Below are 22,078 nucleotides of genomic sequence, written 5' to 3' on the forward strand. Positions count from 1 at the left end.
TTTTTGTTTTCCAATTTTATCCAGAGATCTTCATCTTCTGAAGATTTTCTTTTGCTTTCAAAATCTTTTTCATTTTCTTTCAAAATTTTGTTTTCTGTTGTTAAACTCTCAACAATCTTTAAAAATTCGTCATTTTCAGATCTCAATTTTTCGCAATTTAAACGTAAACCCTGAATATGTTCGTCATCAGCTTTCTTCTCATTTTTCAGAGTATTGTTTTCCAATGTCACACTCTCCACATCCTTCAAGAGTTTCACACTGTCTGCTTCTGATTTTTCACATTTCGAGCAATTTTCATTCATCTTTTCATATGTACCTGCACAAAAAAGTTTAACAAAATCAAGAGGATTCGAATCTTTATCAATATAACAACCCCTCTTAATATCGTATCTCATATTCCTTTTTGCTGCAAGAACCTCATAAATCCGTTCTTTCATTTCAACAATCACATTCAAATCTATATCTTCTAAGTTCTCTTCTAACTTCACTATCAACTCTTTCTTTTTCTTTTCAATTTCACAATTTTGTGTTCTAAGCTCTCTAATGAACTCTCTTGAACTAAATTTTGAGAACCTAGAATCCTTTTTCACCTTACACACAAATTCATCCCACTCTAAAGGTAATGCATCTGCAAACTTAGATTTCCGTTCAGCGTCTGAAATTGTTATGTAATACATGCTCAAACCTTCAAGTAAATCATTATATCGCTTTTCCAGATCATTAAATTTCTCATATTTCCTACGCATAAAGTACTTAAATCTTTCAACCACGACCTCCTTTGACTCAAGATAACTACCACAATACCAATTGTTTGATTTTTCAAGTTTAATGTTTTCTTGTTCATCAAACATTTTTGTCAAATTTTGAATAATAGTGACTTGATAAAAAAATGTTTTTCGCTCAAAGCTCACACAATTTCAACTTGTTGGAATTTGCCCCTTGTAAAAACACTTCAAATTTCCTGCAAACACACAATCAAATGATTAGTAACCAAAATATCAAACTCTTAAAAACTGGATTGGGCCAAATTTGATCTATGGGCGGTGCAACAAAACAATAACAACACGTTGAATAACAACTTGTAGAAGACCAGTGAAACCAATCAACAACAACAACCAGGCCGACAAATGTGTAAGTGTGCGATTGATTTAAAGAACTTGGATTGGATTAATAGGGCGGCACAATGAACAACCCCTAATAATTATCACGTGACTTATATAAATGTGGGTCGGAACAATGAGCTGATTGGGCTTCAAACTGGTGCACATGAACCGGCACACATGGGCTACAATCTTGAATGGGGCGGCATTTAACAGTCAATCAACAGTAACTATTAAATGGGGCGGTGATTTAAAAGATAGTGATTGGGTTAATTTGGGCGGTGCACTTCAAACAAAAACAACTGACAACCACTTTAAGTGAGCTTCACATGGGACGGTGACTGAGACCTGCCACTTATCTTTTCCTGCTGATAACGATGACACAAGCGCGAACCTCAATCAAAACAATATGCCGGGACCACTAATGTATCAATAAGCGAACCTGGATGTGACTTATTAGCGAACCAACCTTTCTACCATAAAAGCGACCCAGAATCTTATCACATGAGCGGTCCTGAGTTTTTCTTAAAAGCGGTTCAAGAGTATTACTTTTGGAGCGGTTCACACGTAACACTATAAGCGGTTCAGAATTTTGTCTTATGAGCGAGTCACAGTAGTCCGTATAAGCGATCCTTACTTGTTCACAAAAGCGAACCACCTCAAAATCAAATAAGCGGTTCAAAAGTAGGACCTATGAGCGGTTTATATAAGCGGTTCAACCCAAATTCGTCCTATGAGCAATCCAACACCTGTTCGTATAAGCGGTTCATGTCAGATCTGATCGTATGACGCAAAATCGGACCAAAAAATCGCGATATCTCCAAAACGGCTTGGAGTTTTGAGCTGAAACTTGGTAGGGTTGTAGATCGAGTCTAAACGCACATCATATCCAAAAATCAGACGAAACGGACCATGAAAACCTGTTCAATTTGACGTTTTTCAGAAAAAAAACGTGAAAAGTAGGTAGAAGATGATGAAATAGATGAAATCGGATCAAATTCTGCTGAAATCTGGTACGAAAACGATGTGTTTGATCAAGTAATCGAGCTCCTAGCTCTGATACCACTTGTTAGGACCGGTTTCGATACCATTCGATTGCGTAACGTACGTTCGACGTGCGGAATCCGTGAACGTATGTGATCGAACACTCAATAACGTACAAGAAAACGTGATTCGATTAAGATGACGTCTTGTACAATGCCGAGAATCACTTGGAGAGACTTTCTCTCTCTAGACTTTCTCTCTCTACAACTAGATCTCTAATTCACCAAATGAGCTCCAAGTCTTCCAAAAAGTCTTAATCTTTACAACTTAATGAGCTATTTATAGGCACAAGGATTATAAGGATTTCTCCTTATTTACAAGTTTGCCACCTTGCCCTTTTTAACTAGTTGTAACCTAAAATGCTTAAAATCCTTCGGTTTCTTCGATTTCTGCTACGGAATAGATTGACGGAGGCGATAGACAGATATTGCACTAACAAAAACACAATATGCCAACAACTCTGCAGAAAGCAGCCAGACACTAGAATTGGGGCCTAGGTGTAGGTCCAACATCAATAATACATGAAAACCCAAGAGTACATACAAGGGTTAACATATAGACTTTCCGGGGACTAAAATAAGCACTAAAAAGCACCCAAAATGCACTTAAATGCAGAATTTTATTAAATTCAGCTATAATCAGCATTATAACATTGAAATATTATACAGAATTCATGTTTTATTATCCAGAATATTTCCCTAATTGTCGGGAATCGAAAGTGTTACAAAAGAGTACTTAAAGGGCACTAAACGGTGCAATTTAGCACTTTAACGAACCGGTATAAAACCGAACAACCGGATATTACCCGAAACATCAAAATATTATTAGAAGTATTGTTCTGACATTACCAAGCTAATTATGATGCCCGAACACCCTAACACATTATATAATGTCAAATATACATAAACACTAACTAATATACTTAGATTCCTAACTAAACACTTCACTTATCATCAAAACCCAACTAGATACCCCCCCCCCCCACCACTTGGGATGGTTACAAACATGGCCCCACACCAAAATTTTCTTTGATTTAGTTTGATTATTTTATAAGATCATGTTGGAAGGATAGGAACATAATACATATGGTGTAAAGAGATGTTGGAAAATTATTATAAATAACCATGAGTTCACCATTCTCTTACCTCACAAACACCATCACCTCCTTCCTTCTCTTCTCCTCCCTTCAAGCTACGGCCCAAGCACCCCCTCTCTACACTTTGATTTTCAATCCATCACCATTCAATCTAAGCATGTTCTAAGGTGTATGGAGCCTAACTAAGAATGTTGTAAGCAACAGAATTGGAAGGACCTCCCTCTAGTGCTTTTAACCGCTCACTTTCTTCCATGTTCATCTTCTTCAATCTTGTGTCACTTCCCTAGCCATTAGAGCTAGTAGTAAGCTTCTTGATCACTAATTTATGTCATGTTTATGTTATGTACAAGTTTCACCATCTAAACAACTTAACTTCTAATGTTAAAAATGAGAAGATCTAACATATTTATGAAGAAAATATGTGACTACATGAAAGTTTAGTGTGTGTAATGAAGTTGTTGATGTGGTATCTTGCTCTTATAATTAGATCATGTATGTTAAAGCTAAGATCTACCAAGTTTAAACAAGGATCTTGAAGGATCCATGGTTAAAATTGAAGGTGAACATGTGAAGCATAATGTGAACTTGACATATTATTTTTGTGCATAAACTTATAAATTTGAAGTGACAAAGTATGTGTAGAATTAATTTTTGAAACTAAAACTCATGGAAAGTTTGTTTAAAATATAACATAAAGCTTGTTTTTGAAAGATCTAAAGATATTAAGCATGGATCTTGAAAGATCCATGGGTAAACATGAGATTAAAAATAATGATCTTTCTGATGAACATAAAGGTGTGTAGGATCGTATGCGGACCCGAACGAGTCGATTAGTAGAGTTTTACTCAAAACGAAAGGCGGAAACAGACGTATTGAGGTCAATTTAGCAAGAATATCACTTTTAACTGCCGTTATATTGATTTCACGATGAATTACAGCGAGACGACACTTCGGCAACACTTCGTTGCAAAACCGGAAAGATTCTTTTATGATTTTGCTTGAAATGGCCTATATATAGGCGTTGAGATTCCGCTTGAACATGACCATGTTCATTTCTAGCGGAATTAGAACAATTTGATTTCAAGCGAAATCAGCATTTTAACTCAAGCGGAATTAGAACAATTTTGATTTCGCTTGAAATGGCCTGGTGTCATTTCAAGCGGAATCACCTCTAATTCACACTTTTTTTTTCGTGCCCTGATCTAACTAGTTCTATACAAGACTCGATACAAGACGAAGTCGACAGACGCATGCACCAACAGACTCCCCCTCGAATGTTGACGAGTCTTAAAGTGTCGAGTCTTCGTATCTTCAGTCTTTATCAGCCTTCGGGCTTCTCTTCGAAGTATCTTACACTGAAAAGCATCCTCAAATCTCTCTCTTTTCTTCTCTATCATCACCAACATACTCCCCTCGAACAAATACTCTCCTCCTCGAATGTTGAATCTTTAAATTCATCAGCAACTTTCGTGTTCTACAAGCTTCCAGAAATAAAACCTGGCTCTTAGCATCATCAGACTCCCCCTTTCAATAAGCTGGGATCGCAGTCTGGCTTTCACAGGTTCAAGATCGTTGCCTGGCTTATACTCTACTCAAAATCGATACCTGGCTTTCTAAACTCAAGCTTCTCAGGATCAATTAACCCAGCTCTTACTCAAACCTGCACATTCTCTACGACAAACATAAGCTTTTTATGATAAAGATTTGACAGTCTTAGACACTACTTGCAGATATCTAACGAACCACTTGCAGAATAGATTTTAAAACCTTTTAAACATAATCTTCCCCTCAAAATAATGTTCATCATGTTTAGCACTTGGAATTTTGAACATCAGCTTTCCAACAACAGTTGACGAAAATCTTTTTGGATTTTTCAAAATTTATGCTAAAACACACATAAAATCTTTTTGGATTTTTGAATAATATGAAATGCAGTAAAAAAATATTTACAGACAATATTTTTTGTGAGTTTGTGTAAGAGGATCATATCAGTTTCTGAGACAAACCACCAACACCGTTAAGCTTCATTTCATTTTAAGTTCTAAACAATTCACCTAGATTGTCAGTATACTGGTCCACTTAAATTTTCACACAAAGTTCAACTGTTTCGAGATACGAGATTAATGTTTTAGATACTTAAACTCATTCATGTGTCCCACCACTTGAATATACTCCTGTATCCAGATCCCAATATTCAGTCTTACAGGTGAGTATACCTAGATGATATCTGTAAGGGGTTAGATGTGAAACCGTGAGAGCTCAGGTCAGAACTTCCGTTCAGAAGAGAGATGACGGCTTGACTTTTCGTGTGTCCCCTTTAGAGGATCTTTTCTTTAACAGCATATGATTTAGCATTTTGCAATGTTTTATCATTTTTATGCTGAGGGCGATGCTATATTTCAAGCAATTTGCAAAGTATTATACGGGGACTAGGCCATTGCTTCCGCAAAATCAGAAGTCCTGGGATAATACCCCAGATATCACTGAGTATAAAGACCTAGTATCTCAGAAAGAGGGCCCTTTCAAACAAGATTTCGGGGGTTACCCATATATCCAAGAAATGTTACCCACGAGATAAGCAAGTTTGAAATTTAGGTTTATATCTCAAAAACAATTTACAGAATGTACAAAAACCTACTAGCATATCCTCAGTGAGATTGTTTATCGCATTTTTGACTTTACATTTCTTTAGCGTGTTGTAATAGTCCACTGATTTACTATCATTTTCTCTTTTTTCAACAAAACTCATTTTTGAATTTTATCATGTTTTTGGATTTTCTAAAATTCTTACTCCCCCTAAAATTCAGAAACATTTAAGGAAATTTGAAAACAAACTGTACAAGAAATTGACAACTGTTGTGAATTGCTTTAATTCGCTATCCACCCAGCATAAACAATCAGAACTCCCCTTCTCAACAAACTATTTTCCCATTATGATTTCAAAACACTTAAGTTTATTTTAATCAAAATGGTTTTTCCGGAAAATAAGTTTTGTTAAACCACTTGTAGGTTTGGGGTTCATCATCTTGCTTTTCAACCAATTGTATGAGGATTACATCAAGTTCAAATTAATGACCTTGATTAACCACTTTGTAAGAACATACCTCTGTACTACTTGTAAGAAATCAAGTACAACTTAATGTCCCTGATTTACCACTTGTACATTTATCAATCCAAATACCAAGAATGATGCCAATTCATGTTCCACTCTTACCAACCTGGGAACTCCGGCAATTTCAGCAGTATGACTTGCCAAAATTTAAAAATTTTCAAAAATATTTTCTAATAATGATGCCGATTCATGCTCCGCGATTACCAACTTGGGAGCTCCGGCAAGTCTGGTTTTTTGTTCAAAGAAAATATCCACCCAAGCCTGACCAGCCTTGGGTGTTACCGAACTACCAACACTCGGTTTCTTGCCTCCCATCTTATTCTCATAGAACTCTTTAACCCCTTTGACTTTTCGGTCAATCATTTTTCCAAAGATGTGTTTTACTTTGGGGTTAAAGGCATTTTCAACAACAAAAACCTTTTTGTCAGAATAAAATTGGTCTGACATCTCAATTTTACCAATTTTCTTCTTAAAATTTTCAGCCTGAAGTGGTGGAAAATTCTCATCATCCACAGTCAGAACTGATTTTTCACCATTTTCTTCAACCTGTGGCTCCTCTGATTTTGTGGAATCAGATTCATCGCCAGAAGATAGCTCCTCTGATTTTGACCTATCAGAATCATCGCTAGAACTATCACCAGATTTCTTAACAACCCATTTCTGATTGTCAGATTTTGCTCTTTTCTTGTAAAACCTGTTTGAACATTCACCAATTTCAAATTTTGAATTTTTAAAAAGTTTGGTTCTATCAATTGGTGGTTCAAACTCAACAACTTTCTCTTTCAGTTTATAAACTCCCTGTTTGGTTTGAATTGCCTTTGAACACTTCATGGCAATATGACCATTTTTTCCACACTTGAAACAGGTTTTAGTTTTCTTTTTCCGATCAACAGTCTTCATCTCATCTTGCTTCTTTGCAAGGAAATCTCTGTTTGACTGCTTTCTGAATATCTTTTCTTTCTCTTCTTCAGAAGATGTACCTGAAACAAATGTCATCTTTGATTTAAAATCTCGAACATATTTTTCATTTTTCTGTTTTTCTGTTGGAGTAAAACCAAGACCTTTCTTTTTGAAATTACCGTTATGGTTTGGTTTCTTTCGATAACCAGAACCAGAACCGTAACCTTTTTTCTTGTTTTCTCTTTGTTGAATTCTTGAGGTGTATTTTTTAGGTTTATCAGTAACATTTAAATCTTTTATTTCAGAAATATTGATTTCTGTTAGTTTGAAAACCTTTTTTGTCATCTCAGTTTTGACACCTCTTATTGGAAATTCCTCATCAGAATATAACTTGTCAGAATCATTCAAAGTATAAGCTACTTTAAATGTTTCATCATTCAAAGTAGATTTTGATAACAGGAATTCTTTATCATAAACTCTTTTGCCCTGTTTTTCATTTTGACCTGGAGTGCTGGACTCAGACTTTGACTCCGACATAGACTCCGACTTTGACTCCTCAGTTTCATCGTTATCTAACACATGATCCACCACTTTCTTCATCAATTGAGATTGTTGATCAGTGTCAGACGATGTAAACGTGACATCAATACTTTCTGGCAAGTTGACTAAGGACTCCGACTCCCACTGTAAGTTTGTTGCCTTTTGGACTCTTTCAGAATTTGGATTTCTGGGCAAATATCCATTTTCCAGTGGGGGTGGACACTTGTTATAACTAACATCTTGTTTCTTATCAGAAATCTTTTTTTAGCCTTTTTCTTTGTGTCATTCTTCTTTTCGTTCTTCTTCTCTGAAGTCTTTTCTTCAGTTTGTTCTTTTGTCACTTCATCTTCTTCAAATGTCTTCATGCCTTCAACAATTGGATAAATCCTGTCAATGACATAAGAAGTACATGAATAACTTTTCAACAGACGATTAACTCTTTCAGTTTCAATTCTTTGAGCCTCCAGTTTCTGTTCTAAAACAGCACACTTCTTGATATAGTTGTTCACAACTTTCTGTTTGATCATAAACGCTCCTTGAAGTGTCTTCATTGCTGTTGCCTGTTCTTCACTTGTATCATTGTACATATTCATTGCTTTGTTCAGCACATCGTAAGACTCCTTCAATCTGTTCATGTTGTGAATCAGCGTACTGTTTTGTTTCTTTATAGCTTCACAATTTTCACAAATTGTCACACCCCCAAAATCCACCATGCGGAGTACCACCGCTTGGAGGCGTGACATGACCAGGATCGAGCCACCAATCATACTGAACAACGTATTTAAGTAAATAAAGCCAACCACAATACGATTGGTGACCAAAAGCTAGTTAACCAAGTTTTAATTTAAACAGCGGAAGCATAAACGTAAAGTCCAAAACATAAGTCCATAGTTTAAAAATTAAAGTTCAAAATGCAAGTTTATTAAGTTCATAAGGATTTAAATATTAAGCACGGAACATAACAGTCCGTACACCACAACGACTCCTTCCTCGTGCAAGCTCCAGCATTTAGCGACCTGTAAGGCATGTAACAACGAGTCAACAACAAAGTTGAGTGAGTTCATGGTTGGTTGTTTAGTTTTAAGTTGTTTCTGAAAGCATGGTTTGTCTTTCGTTGGCGTAATTGCCGTGGGGGTTACCCCGTAGTTGAAAGAAAATTTAACCAGTTCATTCTTTATTACCCATACCCTGTCCATGATTAGTGGGGGCTTCCCCATGTGAACTACTAGACCGTATGATATCGACTACTACGCAAGTAAGTTGTGCCCTACATCAGTGTCTATCATCACTGATGGTTTGCCATAGTCCATTAGTACACGCCCGTCCGACTGGCACGGTGTGAGGTTTGTTAAACCTAATAGCGCTATTAACTAATGATCCGCTCGCCATTGGCCTCGGCGATTAAGTCGATATAAAATGAGGGACTTATGATAGAGTTTTGTCTAGTAAGTTTAAGGTTGTTGTCCTACACAAGGAGGACAAACGTACGTAGTTCTCCCAAAGAGAATACGCAGGATTAATACTGGCATCCTACCCGAGGAGGATGGTCGTACATATCCTACTTACGTAAGATATGTAAATTCCGTTTTTAATTCTTTAACTCATTCCCAAACCACCGGGAATCCCATGCCTTAGAAAGTGTGTGAACTCACCTCGGTTTGCTCGGTTAGATTCTCAAACATAGCTAACAGTCAAAGTCGGTCAATCATGTCCTAGTAGGATTACCACTTAGTTTATTAGTGACTTCAAATAAGCACAAAATTCCTACACGCATCTAACACATAACATGCATCACTTTAATAATTTATGCCCATATAGACTCCCCACCTATTCCCGTTTACAAATAAACATACGACACTGCACATAACACTTTTATCGACACATAACATGTTAGATCATTCACAGATAATATATTCGACATTTAGACACGCAAATCACTACTTATGTCGTTTCAACTTAATTATCCGAAACTGGGCTGTTTTCGAGCATTTTAATAAAATAGTTATCTTATTTCAAAAATTCCCAACATTTTACAGAAGATGCTAAACGACCCAAATATTATTGTGTAAAAGTATCGGGGTCCAGTTCATTGCCAATATTTTATAAAAAATCATTTTCCAGACTGCAATCAGATTCATTATTTTCTGACTGCAGCCCAAGGAATAATTCACTAAAAATTCACTGTAACTCGGATTGATGAAATTCCAGTGGGACAATTACTACGACATCATTATCCATCTACAGTACCAGTTTCATGATCTAACACTACACAGAACTCAAGTTATGACAGAAAACAGAACATATATTTTCAGCAGAAAAATGCAGCTCTAGCTGCTGTTACAGAATGACACTTTAAAAATAGTAAACGAAGTTCAAAAATTATGATTCCAGTGCCATTAAAACCGTATTTCATAGTACATAAATCTAGACTTCAGAAAATACATTTTTTGTTAAGTTATAGTCCTGTTACAGCCAGTTAAAGGCGTCTGGAAATGTAGATCAGCAAGCTTTTTTCAGTCTTTTAACATTATAAAGTGTGTTCGATTGATTCCGTTAACATGTTTAGCGATCAAAACAATACTTACAACAGATTATCACTTATATATTACAGATTTATCATGCAATATCATATTTCATTCATTATTTTAACACTACTTCAACATATGTTAGATGATGTTCAAGATTTGTTTATGTTCGTTAGAGTTCTACCTTTTCGTTCTTTAAACATCATTAACCACTCAACAATCATGTAAAATGCAAGGATCTAAGTGCTTACCACTAGCACAAGGCTAGGAGAGTTCGAGTGTAGAAAAGTGGTGGATAAAAGAAAACGAGAGCGGTCCTTCAACTTCCGAACACATCGAGCTTCGTTGTTCACCTTCTTGCACCTTTGTATGGATGGAAAATGGCTAGAAAGTGACTTGATGGTGGGTGTATGGTGGATGGTTGTGGCTGCCGTAAGTGGGGAAGAAGAGAGGAAGAAGATGAGAGCAATTTTGTGCTGTGGCTAGTGAATGAAAGTGTGATCTCTTGTACATACTTATAGATCATCCAACTTAATTAACCATGGTGTAATGTGTCTACAAGATATTAAACATCAACAAATAAAATAATCAAGATTGGTGGAGGGTGTCCCCACATGGGGAACCGTTCAGTTAGGGGGGGGTTTATGGTTTGTTTTCAACCAAATAGTTAGTGATTAGTTAGTTTAGTTAGGTATTTAAATAAGTGTAATAGTGTGTTGTGTATTATAACGGGTGTTAGGGTGTTCGGGGACCCTAACTAGCTCAGAAAGGTAAAAACAATGTCTTTGACAATATTTTAGTGTTCCGGGTAAAGTCTGGTTGTTCGGTTTGATATTGTTCCGTTAAAGTGCTTAATTAATCCGTAAAGTGTCTTTTATGTATATTTTTGTAACACTTTTAATTTCTAACACTTAGGAAATTATAACGGACTATTTAGTGACTTTTCTGCATACTACTAGTATGTTAACAAGCACATGTAAGCATAACACAGATATCAGAAAGCATGTTGATGCACGGAATGTCTGTTGACTGCGTCTACAAGAAGTCTAAAGTCAAGATTGGTCTATAGGGGGTTAAAGTGTAAATATTGTGTAAGATAGACTTAGGATCGCTTATGTGTCAGTGATACATTGTAGACCGCTTTTGTGTCATTGTGGACCGCTTATTAGTCAAGTAGTCTGGATCGCTTATAGGACAAGTATCCTGGATCGCTTATATGGCATGTCATATAAGCGACCCAAGATCTCTATAAATAGGCTGGAGCGATTCATCATTTAAAACGATGTATGTGTGTGCTACGATGCTGAAACTCTGCTGAAATTTTATCAGAAAGCAATATAAACACAAGGAATTGAAAGGATTAGCTGTTGTTACTTTACTTACGTTGATTCCGCCTTCGTATATAAAGATGAACTACTTCGACTGACTTTTCGGGTCATAGAACGGTCCAACAAAGCAGTTAAGTAATTCCACACCGTTGTCAAGCACTTTAATTATCAAAAATAAATTGTACGAAATACATGGAATTTTGAGGGTTGTCACACAAATCACTGACTTTTTTTTAGCATCAGCTTCTTCATCAATCTTGAAAGCTGGAACTTCTTTAACTTTTCTTCTGACCACCGGAACATCTTCATCATCACTGCTGACCGGTGTTTTGATCTTTTTCTTTTTCTGTTTAGCTTTTTCATCTTCACTGTCACTTTCTGCCATCATTTTCAAATGATCTCTCATTCTTTTTTCATAATATTCAGTATCACCATCACTATCTTCTTCAATTCGGGCAACAAAAGCTGTGTGAACTGGATTTTTGTTAGGATCATAATCATCCCAATTGAAATTTTCCCAGCTAAACCCTTCAGGTAATTTTTCATCGTCTTGGTCTATCACACATGCTTTAGCATCAGCTGAGATATATTTATCCCAGTTGAACCCTGTTGATGACCTCTTCTCATCTTGACTCACCATACAAGCTCTCTTTGAAGAATCTTCAATCACATTCCATCCATGTGCCATTTGTGCCTGTTGTTGATTTGGTTGATGAGCAACTTGATGGTAGATGGCCTTTCAGTAGTAATCATTGTTGTTGAATGGATTTTGAGCTCCACTTGCTTCGTGATTAGTGCACTCCCTCTTGAAGTGTCCTTTTTCCCTGCAATGAAAACAAGTGACTTTAGATTTATCAAAACCTAAAGTAGAAACATTAGCCTCACGGAGATCATCTCTTCCTATGATCTGCTTGAATTTCTCAGCTCTCCTCAATACACTAGCCAAACACCATTTTATATCCATTAACTCCATCTCTTCAGCATCGATCTGATCATAATCCTCCTTAGTCAGCATTGGATTCCTGATCCGACCTGCAACAAAACTTCCATACGATTCTAAAACAGTTCCCAACAAAGACATGTGGCTTTTTTGCAATTTCTTCTGTGTAATCTTGATCATCCTCAAGATTCAAAACAATATTGCACTGTAATTTCCTGCCATTCTTTGTTGTTGCCAAATTCGGATCAAATGATGGATATGAAGAAAAACTCGTTTTGCTGCTTGATCCTTTAGATGAACTACTAGATGAACCTTTTGCATTAAATGCAGTTTTAACTTTCGGTGACATGTTTGTCTTTTCATTCAATCATGCTTTGTAGTACAAACTGATGTCTTGTTCACAATCATACACTTTCATTCTTGAAATCTTTATCTGTTCCATTTCTTGTGCTTCAAGCTTCTCAATGAACTTGCTCAGTGTTAGATTGTTGAAACCTTTTTTGTTTCTTAGCATCATCAAGTATGTACCCCAAGTCTCATGTGGCAATGCATCAGCCAGTTTCTCAATCAACTCTTCATTATCTTTGATAATGCTAGCCCTCTTCATGTTCACCAATAAATTGTAGTATCTTTCAATTATCTGCTTTGTGCTTTCATTTTTCAAACCACGGAATAAATCAAACTCTTTTTTCAGAAGTGATTTCTTGTTTTTTATCATCTCTTGGCTTCCAACAAACTTAGATCGTAATGCTTTCCAAATCGAATATGCACTCCCAGTGTGTTGTAATAAGACCAAGATATCCTCTTTAACTGCCTGTTGTAGTAAACTGGTCATCATTTTTTCGTTTTTGTATTTCTTTTTCTCCTCGGCACTAAGATCTTTGATAGGAATCACATCTTCGTCATCATTTGTTGGTCTAACGTATTTCGTTTCAATACATTCCCAAGCATCTAGATAGTTTGCTTGCACCCAGTTCTCAAAACGTTCTTCCCAACTCTTATACTCCTCGATGTTCATGAGTTTGGGTGGTTTTTGCATAGTGCCTGTTTCGTTTTCCAACATTGTCTGCTGAGCAACTGTGATCGGGGTAGCAAAAGCGTTATAAAATTCCTCTGCCATGTTTCGGTTTTCAAGAAATTCATAAACAATCAGTTCAAGCGAAATAACAAACTTCAAATGAAATCACAATCTCAAGCGAAATCCCTGTTCAAACGAATCAGTACGTTCAAGTGAAATCTCCTTTCAAGCGAAATATCTTTTCAAGCGGAATAACTACTTTCGCTTGAACTAACACCTTTTTCAAACGGAATACCAAATTGAAGCGGAATAGCAGGTTTCAAGCGGGATAACTGAAGCGGAATCACGACTTTGAAGCGGAATTAGCCAATTTCAAGCGGAATATGGATGAAATTTCAAGTGGAATACCGGTTTCAAGCGGAATTAAGCTCAAATTCCGTTTGAAATGCTGCTGATGTCATCATTCTCAAGCTGTTTTCAAGCGGAATTAAGAAAATTATCAGTTTTAGATCGATTTTAGGCCTGAAACTTTCAAGGCTTTGTTAAAACACTATTACGCATATTCTGTGAGAAATTTAGCCAATTTTAATCGTGAAAAATTTTGAATTTTGAAAAAGAAGGTGTAGAAATCAGAATTTTCAGCTGAATTGGTATGAACTCTTCCTCCTGAGCTCTGATACCAGTTGTAGGATCGTATGCGGACCCGAACGAGTCGATCAAAAGAGTTTTACTCCATATCAAAGGCGGAAACAGACGTATTGAGGTCAATTCAGCAAGAATATCACTTTAAACTGTCGTTATATTGATTTCACAATGAATTACAGCGAGACGACACTTTGGCAGCACTTCGTTGCAAAACCGGAAACATTCTTTTATGATTTCGCTTGAAATGGCCTATATATAGGCGTTGAGATTCCGCTTGAACATGACCATGTTCATTTCAAGCGGAATTAGAACAATTTGATTTCAAGCAAAATCAGCATTTTAACTGAAGCGGAATTAGAACAATTTTGATTTCGCTTGAAATGGCCTGGTGTCATTTCAAGCGGAATCACCTCTAATTCACACTTTCTTGTTTTTCGTGCCCTGATCTAACTAGTTCTATACAAGACTCGATACAAGACAAAGTCGACAGACGCATGCACAACAAGGTGGTTTTAGAAACATGATTTACAAATCTTGAAAACATTAAACTCATGGATAAGTTGGTTAGTAAAATAGAGTCTTATAAAAAGTTGGTTAAAATTTACAAGGACACTTATTTTTGGAAAGATCACCTTACGAAAAGTGTAGATCTAAAAGACTACGCCTATTTAACAAGAATCAAGTTCACCATGAAGTTTCATATGAAGAAATTTGTATATGTTGTTGATGATTGTTGTTGAAAATTGATTGATGATGAGTTTAAAAGAAAATAAACACATGTTTTGAAAACATGGGAAACCTCCATTTTTAGGGGAAACTTTGTCAAAATTTCTATAGAATTTTCACACTTAGGAAAATATAAGTTTTTGGGGAACTTATTCCCTAAAAATATTTACCAAGGTTTCCCTAAATTTTGTGTAAACTTCAAGTAAAGAAATGATGATTTCCTCAAGACTAAAATTGATAATAAGTTCATATGTTTTTGAGAAAAATATGTATATTTATTGATCATCAAATTTTGTGCTAAGTGTATGTAATAGGTATTATACGTGATAGTGTATTAGTACTTGAGCATACAATAAACACTCTTGAGAAGTAAAAACACAAAAATACACATACTACGTACAAGATACATAATTCGGGTGCAAAATACAAGAAACTTATATTCATTGTTGAGAAAATAATATAAGTAAGACACTCAGTTAAAAATATAAATTATTTTTAACACAAGAACAAATACATAAAAGATGGTGACTTGTGCTTGTGCGATACAAGTCTAGTGACTAACGACAATAAAACACGTTTAGGTCACGTCGCATTATAAGCAAAACCGGTGAAGTTTACGACGCAAGGAATGCAAAGTTGTGAGCTCATGCTCCCCCTTTTCCTTTAACTGTTTTTGGTTTTATAACTTCGGGGGTGAAATACATGTTACAAATGTTACAATGTTTACAAATAGTATGATGGGTACAAAAACATTTAAGTGAAACATTCTAGATCATGTCTCAAATAGGGTACTATAAGCACCATTAATCATACATTCAGACCGCGAAACAAAAGGTTATATCTAATGGGTTTCAGGAAACCCCACTATTGGCCTACTTCTACCAATGAGTGCTTCTGTGTCTCAGTCAAAGTTGACAAAAATGCCTAGGTTTGGTGGCTTTCTATGTCGTGACACATGTTAGTGGCCTTGCAAACCACTAGCGATCTCACACATTCAAACAGTCATATTACTCAGTTATAGATACGTTTTACAAGTTACATTCAAACATTCATACATTCTACAAGTTTCATACTATGTTTTCATTCGAGTATTTTAAACATTCAAAACAATCACTGCATGAATTCACACCAACATTATGTTGACGTTTTTCCAAAACTCACATGTATTTCAGGTAACTAGAAGTGGATGTGCGCGCAGCCTTACTCATGCTTGTGGAAGTCGCTTATGTTTATCTTTAAATAAAGTTGTAAACTTTTTAGACAATGTTTTATGCTATCTCGCGATGTAAACGCTAAACTTATGTTTTCAAGTAATGAAATGTTTGGTATTTGAAGTTATTTTTACGAGCATGTAGTATGTTTACCTTTCGTATGCAATGAGAACCTTTCATGATCACACCTCGTGCTTCCGCCGTAGAAAGGGGTGTGACATTTTTGAAATTACTCTTATGGTTTGGTTTCTTTTGATAACCAAAACCAGAACTGTAACCTTTTTTCTTGTTTAATCTTTGTTGAACTCTTGAAGTGTATTTTTTTAGGTTTTCCAGTAAGATTTACATCTTTTATTTCAGAAATATTAATTTCTGTTAATTTGAAAACCTTGTTAATCTGTTCAGTTTTAACACTTCTTATTGGAAATTCTTCATCAGAATATAATTTGTCAGAATCATTCAAAATATATGCCACTTTGAATGTTTCATCATTCAAATTATTTTGTGATATCAGAAAATCTTTATTGTAAGCCCTTTTGCCCTTTTCGACTGTTGGACATGAAGTGACAGATTCAGACTTTGACTCTGACTTTGACTCCTCATCCTTATCCAACACCTGTTTGACCACTTTCTTTATTAACTCGGACTCATGATCAGTGTCAGACGATGTGAATGTGACGTCAATATTATCTGGCAACCCATCTGAAGGTTTAGATTCCCACTTTAAATTGGTTGCCTTTTTGACTCTTTCTGAATTAGGATTTCGTGGAGAATATCCTTCTTCAAGCGGAGGTGGACACATTGTATAATCGGTACTATGTTTCTTACCGCTATTCTTTACTTCAGGTTTCTCCTCTTCAAACGCTTTCATGCCTTCTACTGTAGGATAAATCCTGTCAATCACATAAGAACCACATGAGTAACTTTTCAATAACCTATTTACCCTCTCAGTTTCTATCCTCTGAGTTTCCAATTTTTGTTCAAGTTCAGCACATTTCTCAATGTACTGATTGATGATTTTCTACTTCGTCATGAACGCTCCATTGAGTGTCTTCATAGCTATTGCTTGTTCATTGCTTGACTTGTTATATTGATTCATAGCTTTGTTTAAAACATCATAAGATTCTTTCAGTATGTTCATGTTATGAATCAATTTGTTATTGTGCCTTTTCACAGTATCACAATTTTCACACTTCTCAGGCATCTTTTCAGTATCAGCTTCCTTCTCAATCTTGATAACTGGAGTTTCTTTAAACTGCTTCTTTACGGCTCGACCATTTTCATCATCACTATCATCTTTTTCTTTAACAGTTGCTGCTTTATGATTCTTCTTTTTCGCAGCTTGTCTTTCATTGATCTCTTCCATTTTACCTGCAAAATACAAATTATATCTATCAGGTGAAAATTCTCTTTTATAAAATTCAATTTTTCGAATTTCTTCACTGTCATCATCACTCTCTTCATCTGATGAGTGATCAAAGATAGGTGCTTTTTCTGAAGCCTCTTCTTTTGCAACTGGTTCTTCTTCTTTCTTTTTAAGACTGTATTGCTGAGATTCATAATAAACATACGCCATTTCATCTTCAACAGTTGAATCTTCAAAAATTTCAGCAACAAACGCTTTAGAATTTGAAGTTCTGTTAGGATCATAATCATGACAATTAAAACCTTCTGGAATCCTTTCATCATCTTGATCTATCAGACCATATCAAGCTCTCTTTGATGGTTCTTCGATTAGATCCTTCCTAGCATGTGCAGTTTCTGACGATTGTTGTTGATGCGGAGCAACTTGATGATAAATTGCCTTTCGATGATAATCATTGTTGCCGAATGGATTTTGAGCTCCACTTGCTTCGCGATTTGTGCATTCTCGCTTAAAATGCCCCTTCTCCCTGCAACAAAAACAAGTAACTTTCGATTTATCAAATCCTAAATGTGAAGTACCAGCATCACGGAAATAATTTCTTCCAGTGATCTGTTTAAACTTATCAGCTCTTCTCAACACACTAGCCATACACCACTTTATATCCATAAGTTCCATTTCCTCAGCATCAATCTGATCGTAATCCTCTTTTGGTAACACAGGATTCCCGATTCTTCCCGTAACCAAACTTTCATAAGACTCTAATACGGTCACCAACAAAGACATATGACCTTTAGCAACCTCTTCCGAGAAATTCTGACCATTCTCAAGATTTAATGCAATGTTGCATTGTAGTTCTTGGCCATTCTTGGTTGCTGAAAAATTTGGATCAAATGATGGATATGAAGAGAATCTAATCTTGTTGCTTGATCCTTGAGATGACCCTCCAGAAGAACTTTTTGCATTAAAAGCAGTTTCGATCTTTGGTGCAATGTTGGTTTTATCACTAGTACTCCCTTTGTAGTACAAACCAATGTCTTGATCACCATTATAATTCTTCATTTTCTCCATCTTCCGTTGTTCCATCTCTTGAACTTCAAGCTTTTCAATAAACTTGCTCAGCGATAGATTCGCAAATTCACCATTATTTTTCAAAACCATAAGATACGTGCCCCAAACATCTTGTGGTAACGCATCGGCTAACTTTTCAACCCATTCTTCTCTATCTTTCTTGATATCCAATCGCTTCATGTTGACCACCAAATTGCAATATCTTTCTTTAATCATTTTGGTATTTTCAGTTTTCATCCACGAAATAGATCAAATTCTTTCTTCAAAAGCGATTTTTTGTTCTTGATCATGTCTTGACTTCCAACAAACTTCGTTTTTAGTTCTTTCCACATTGAGTGTGCACTTCCGTTGTGCTGCAATAAAATCAAGATGTCTTCCTTAATAGCTTGTTGCAATATACTGATCATCATCTTTTCACTTTTGTATTTCTTTTCTCATCATTATCTAAATCTTTAATAGCAACAATCTCTCCGTATTCATCAATCGGTCCAACATATCGTTCTTCAACACATTCCCACGCTTCTAAGTGATTCGCTTGAACCCAATTTTCGAACTGTTCTACCCATCCACTATACTCCTCGATATTCATGAGCTTAGGCGGTTTTTGCATGGTGCCCATTTCATTTTCTAAGTTCACATTCTGAGCCATAGTGATCGGGGTAGCAAATGCGTTGCAGAATTCGTTTTCCATATTTCGGTTTCAAAAATTCTCAAAATTCAAACGATCTGAGTATTTCGTGCGAACTGATAACTTTCAAACGATCTGAACACTTTCAAGCGAACTGATGAGATTTCAAACGAACTGGACCACCTCGTGCGACCTGATTCAAATCTCACACGACCTGATACACTCTCACGCGACCTGGTTCAAACCGTGCGACCTGAGAAAATTTCCACGCGACCTGGATAATCACCTCGTGTGAACTGGAAGTTTTGTCGAACGAACTGAACAGTGTTTCAAGCGATCTGGTCCATTTTGACAAGTTTTAGGTTGATTTAAGGTCTGATTTTTTCAGGGATTGATTAAAACAGTGTTTTACTTATTATATGTGAAAATCAGGTCATTTTAACCGTAAATTCGTAGAAATTTTGAAGAAAAAATGTAGAAAGTGAGTAGAAGTAAGTAGAAAATGGTGAAAACGAGCTGAAATGGTAAGAACTCTCCCTCTTGAGCTCTGATACCACTTGTAAGATCGGGGATTCATTAATCACTTTGTTTTCCAATTACCACTTGTAAGACGAAATATCACTGTCGTGAATTTCTCAACACCTATATAAGCCTATAGATGTAGTATAGGTCCCTTATTAGCCTATAGGTGTGGTTTAGGTCTCGTATAGGCCTATAGGTGTGGTTGAGGTCCCGTATAGGGCTATAAATGTGGTTTATGTCCCGTATAAGCCTATAGGTGTGGTTTAGATCCCCTATAAGCCTATAGGCATATACAGGACCTATAAGAAACTTATTCGAGACTTATACTACACTATACGATACGATACGATAATATACTATACGATACGATATAACACCCGTATAGGCCTATGGGTGTAGCGTAGGTCTCGTATAGTACTAAAGGTGTGATTTAGGTCCCGTATAGGCGCATATACAAGACCTATAGGGAACCTATACGAGACTTATACTATACACTATACAATGCGATACGATGGAATATGATACGATACTATAGGATACCATACAACACGGGTATAAGCCTATAGATGTAGTATAGGTCCTTTATAGGCCTATAGGTGTTGTTTTGGTCCCATATAGGCAAATAGGTGCGGTTTAGGTCCCATGTAGGCCTGTAGGTGTGGTTTAGGTCCCGTATAGGCCTATAGGGGTGGTTTAGGTCCCATGTAAGCCTATAGGCATATATAAGACCTAGAGGAAACATATACGAGTCTTATACTACACTATATGATACAATACGATACGATACTATCGGATACCATAGATGTAACGCCCTGCTTATTTGTACTTCCCGTTTATAGCAAGTCTTACTTCTATTTCTGTTTTTGGAAGCCTTTTATTCTTGTAATCATTGTAAAATCCGAGACTTGGATCATAAATAAAAATTGTATTTTGTTAAATCCATGTTGTACATACTTTATACATGCTCATGCATTCAATTTCGTGAAAACATTGATGCTTATTCGTAATTCTTGGAAACTATGTGCTAAACTTGTAAATAAGTGAAACTTGTGCATAAAACGTATTACGAACGTATACGATACTTAAGTACGACATTCATATGCTTAATTATACTTTGATTATGCTCATCATACTTTATTTGGCCTTAAACTATGCTTGTATGGGGAAACTAGTCCCTAAATCACTTAAAAGCACAAAACAACAAACTTCAGGGGCCTATTTGTAATTAAATGAAACTTACCCCTCCCCCCTTGACACGGGCCGCATAAGCTTACCCCTAGGGCTATGCTGGCCACGTGACAACCCAAAGATCAGTTCCCCTCATTCAGCTCGCGATTTTGAGCGGGATGTTGGGTTAAACTTGAGTTTAAACCTGTTTTTAGCATTAATTATCCCCCCAAAACCTAACCTAATCCTCCCTTATAAATACCAAGTGCCTCCCAAGTCACTTGCACTTTACAAACACTCTCAAATCACTCTCAAGCTCCCAAAATCGTAGCTGCAAGTTCAGGTTCGGACAGAAGCATCAAGCTCCACTAAAGTGAGCATAACTTCCTCATTTCTTATCCTTTTTAGCTCATTCTTTTTCCAGAACACTTGGATCGACCTTAGCTTCGATTCCATGGGTATTTCACAATAAATAAGCCACTTGAACTCCGGAAAATAGGCTCCAAAGTTCACTGTTTGAATCTGATTTCATTTAACTTTGTTTATACTTGTTTAAACTTGAGTCTAGCTCACTCAAACCCACGTCCTTGTGCTTATAACCACTTCTATGGTTAGTTAAGCTTAAAGACGGGGTTGAGACAAATAAAATCAGAGGTTAAACCTCATATACTTTCTGTTTTGTTTAGGGTTTTTGACCCACAAGTGATGTTCAAGCTTCAAGCTTGATGAAGGTGTGATTGTGGACTAACTTGGGTTGTCCAACATAGAATCCCCACATTACTTGATGATTTCTCAGAGTGTAGTTGTTTGTAATACTTGTATTAATATTAGTTCATGACCCTCCTTGTTTTTTTACATCAAGTGTAGTGGTGAACCATAAGAGGTACCTAAATTGAAGCTTGTTCTTCCTACCTCCTACATGATTTCCATGATACTAGAGGTACCTAAATGAAGATTTAATCTTCTACCTTATGCTTAACTATTGGACATAACAATACATATAATACTTATACATATATATACTACTCAATATTTGAACCCTTGATGGTGAACTTGTGTTCATTCGTCAAAGTATTAGAATAACATCATCCAAGACGTAAGACTTGTTACGATTCTAATGAGTATACTACTCGTGAAAACAT

The 22,078-nt window shown here is 36.1% G+C and overlaps 1 protein-coding gene across 1 annotated transcript; it reads right to left on the bottom strand.

The window, feature by feature from the left end:
* Positions 1-917: 917 nt before the first annotated feature.
* LOC110881253 (protein PXR1-like) lies at positions 918-18,709 on the bottom strand. The gene is made up of 4 exons (XM_022129571.1): positions 18,580-18,709; positions 17,379-17,781; positions 17,014-17,078; positions 918-961 (listed from the first exon to the last, which is right to left on the bottom strand). The coding sequence occupies exons 1-4, from the start codon at positions 18,707-18,709 to the stop codon at positions 918-920; spliced, it is 642 nt and encodes a 213-aa protein (XP_021985263.1).
* Between the last annotated feature and the right edge of the window lie 3,369 nt (positions 18,710-22,078).

The sequence above is a fragment of the Helianthus annuus genome, chromosome 10, assembly GCF_002127325.2.
Source record: "Helianthus annuus cultivar XRQ/B chromosome 10, HanXRQr2.0-SUNRISE, whole genome shotgun sequence".
NCBI lineage: Eukaryota > Viridiplantae > Streptophyta > Magnoliopsida > Asterales > Asteraceae > Helianthus > Helianthus annuus.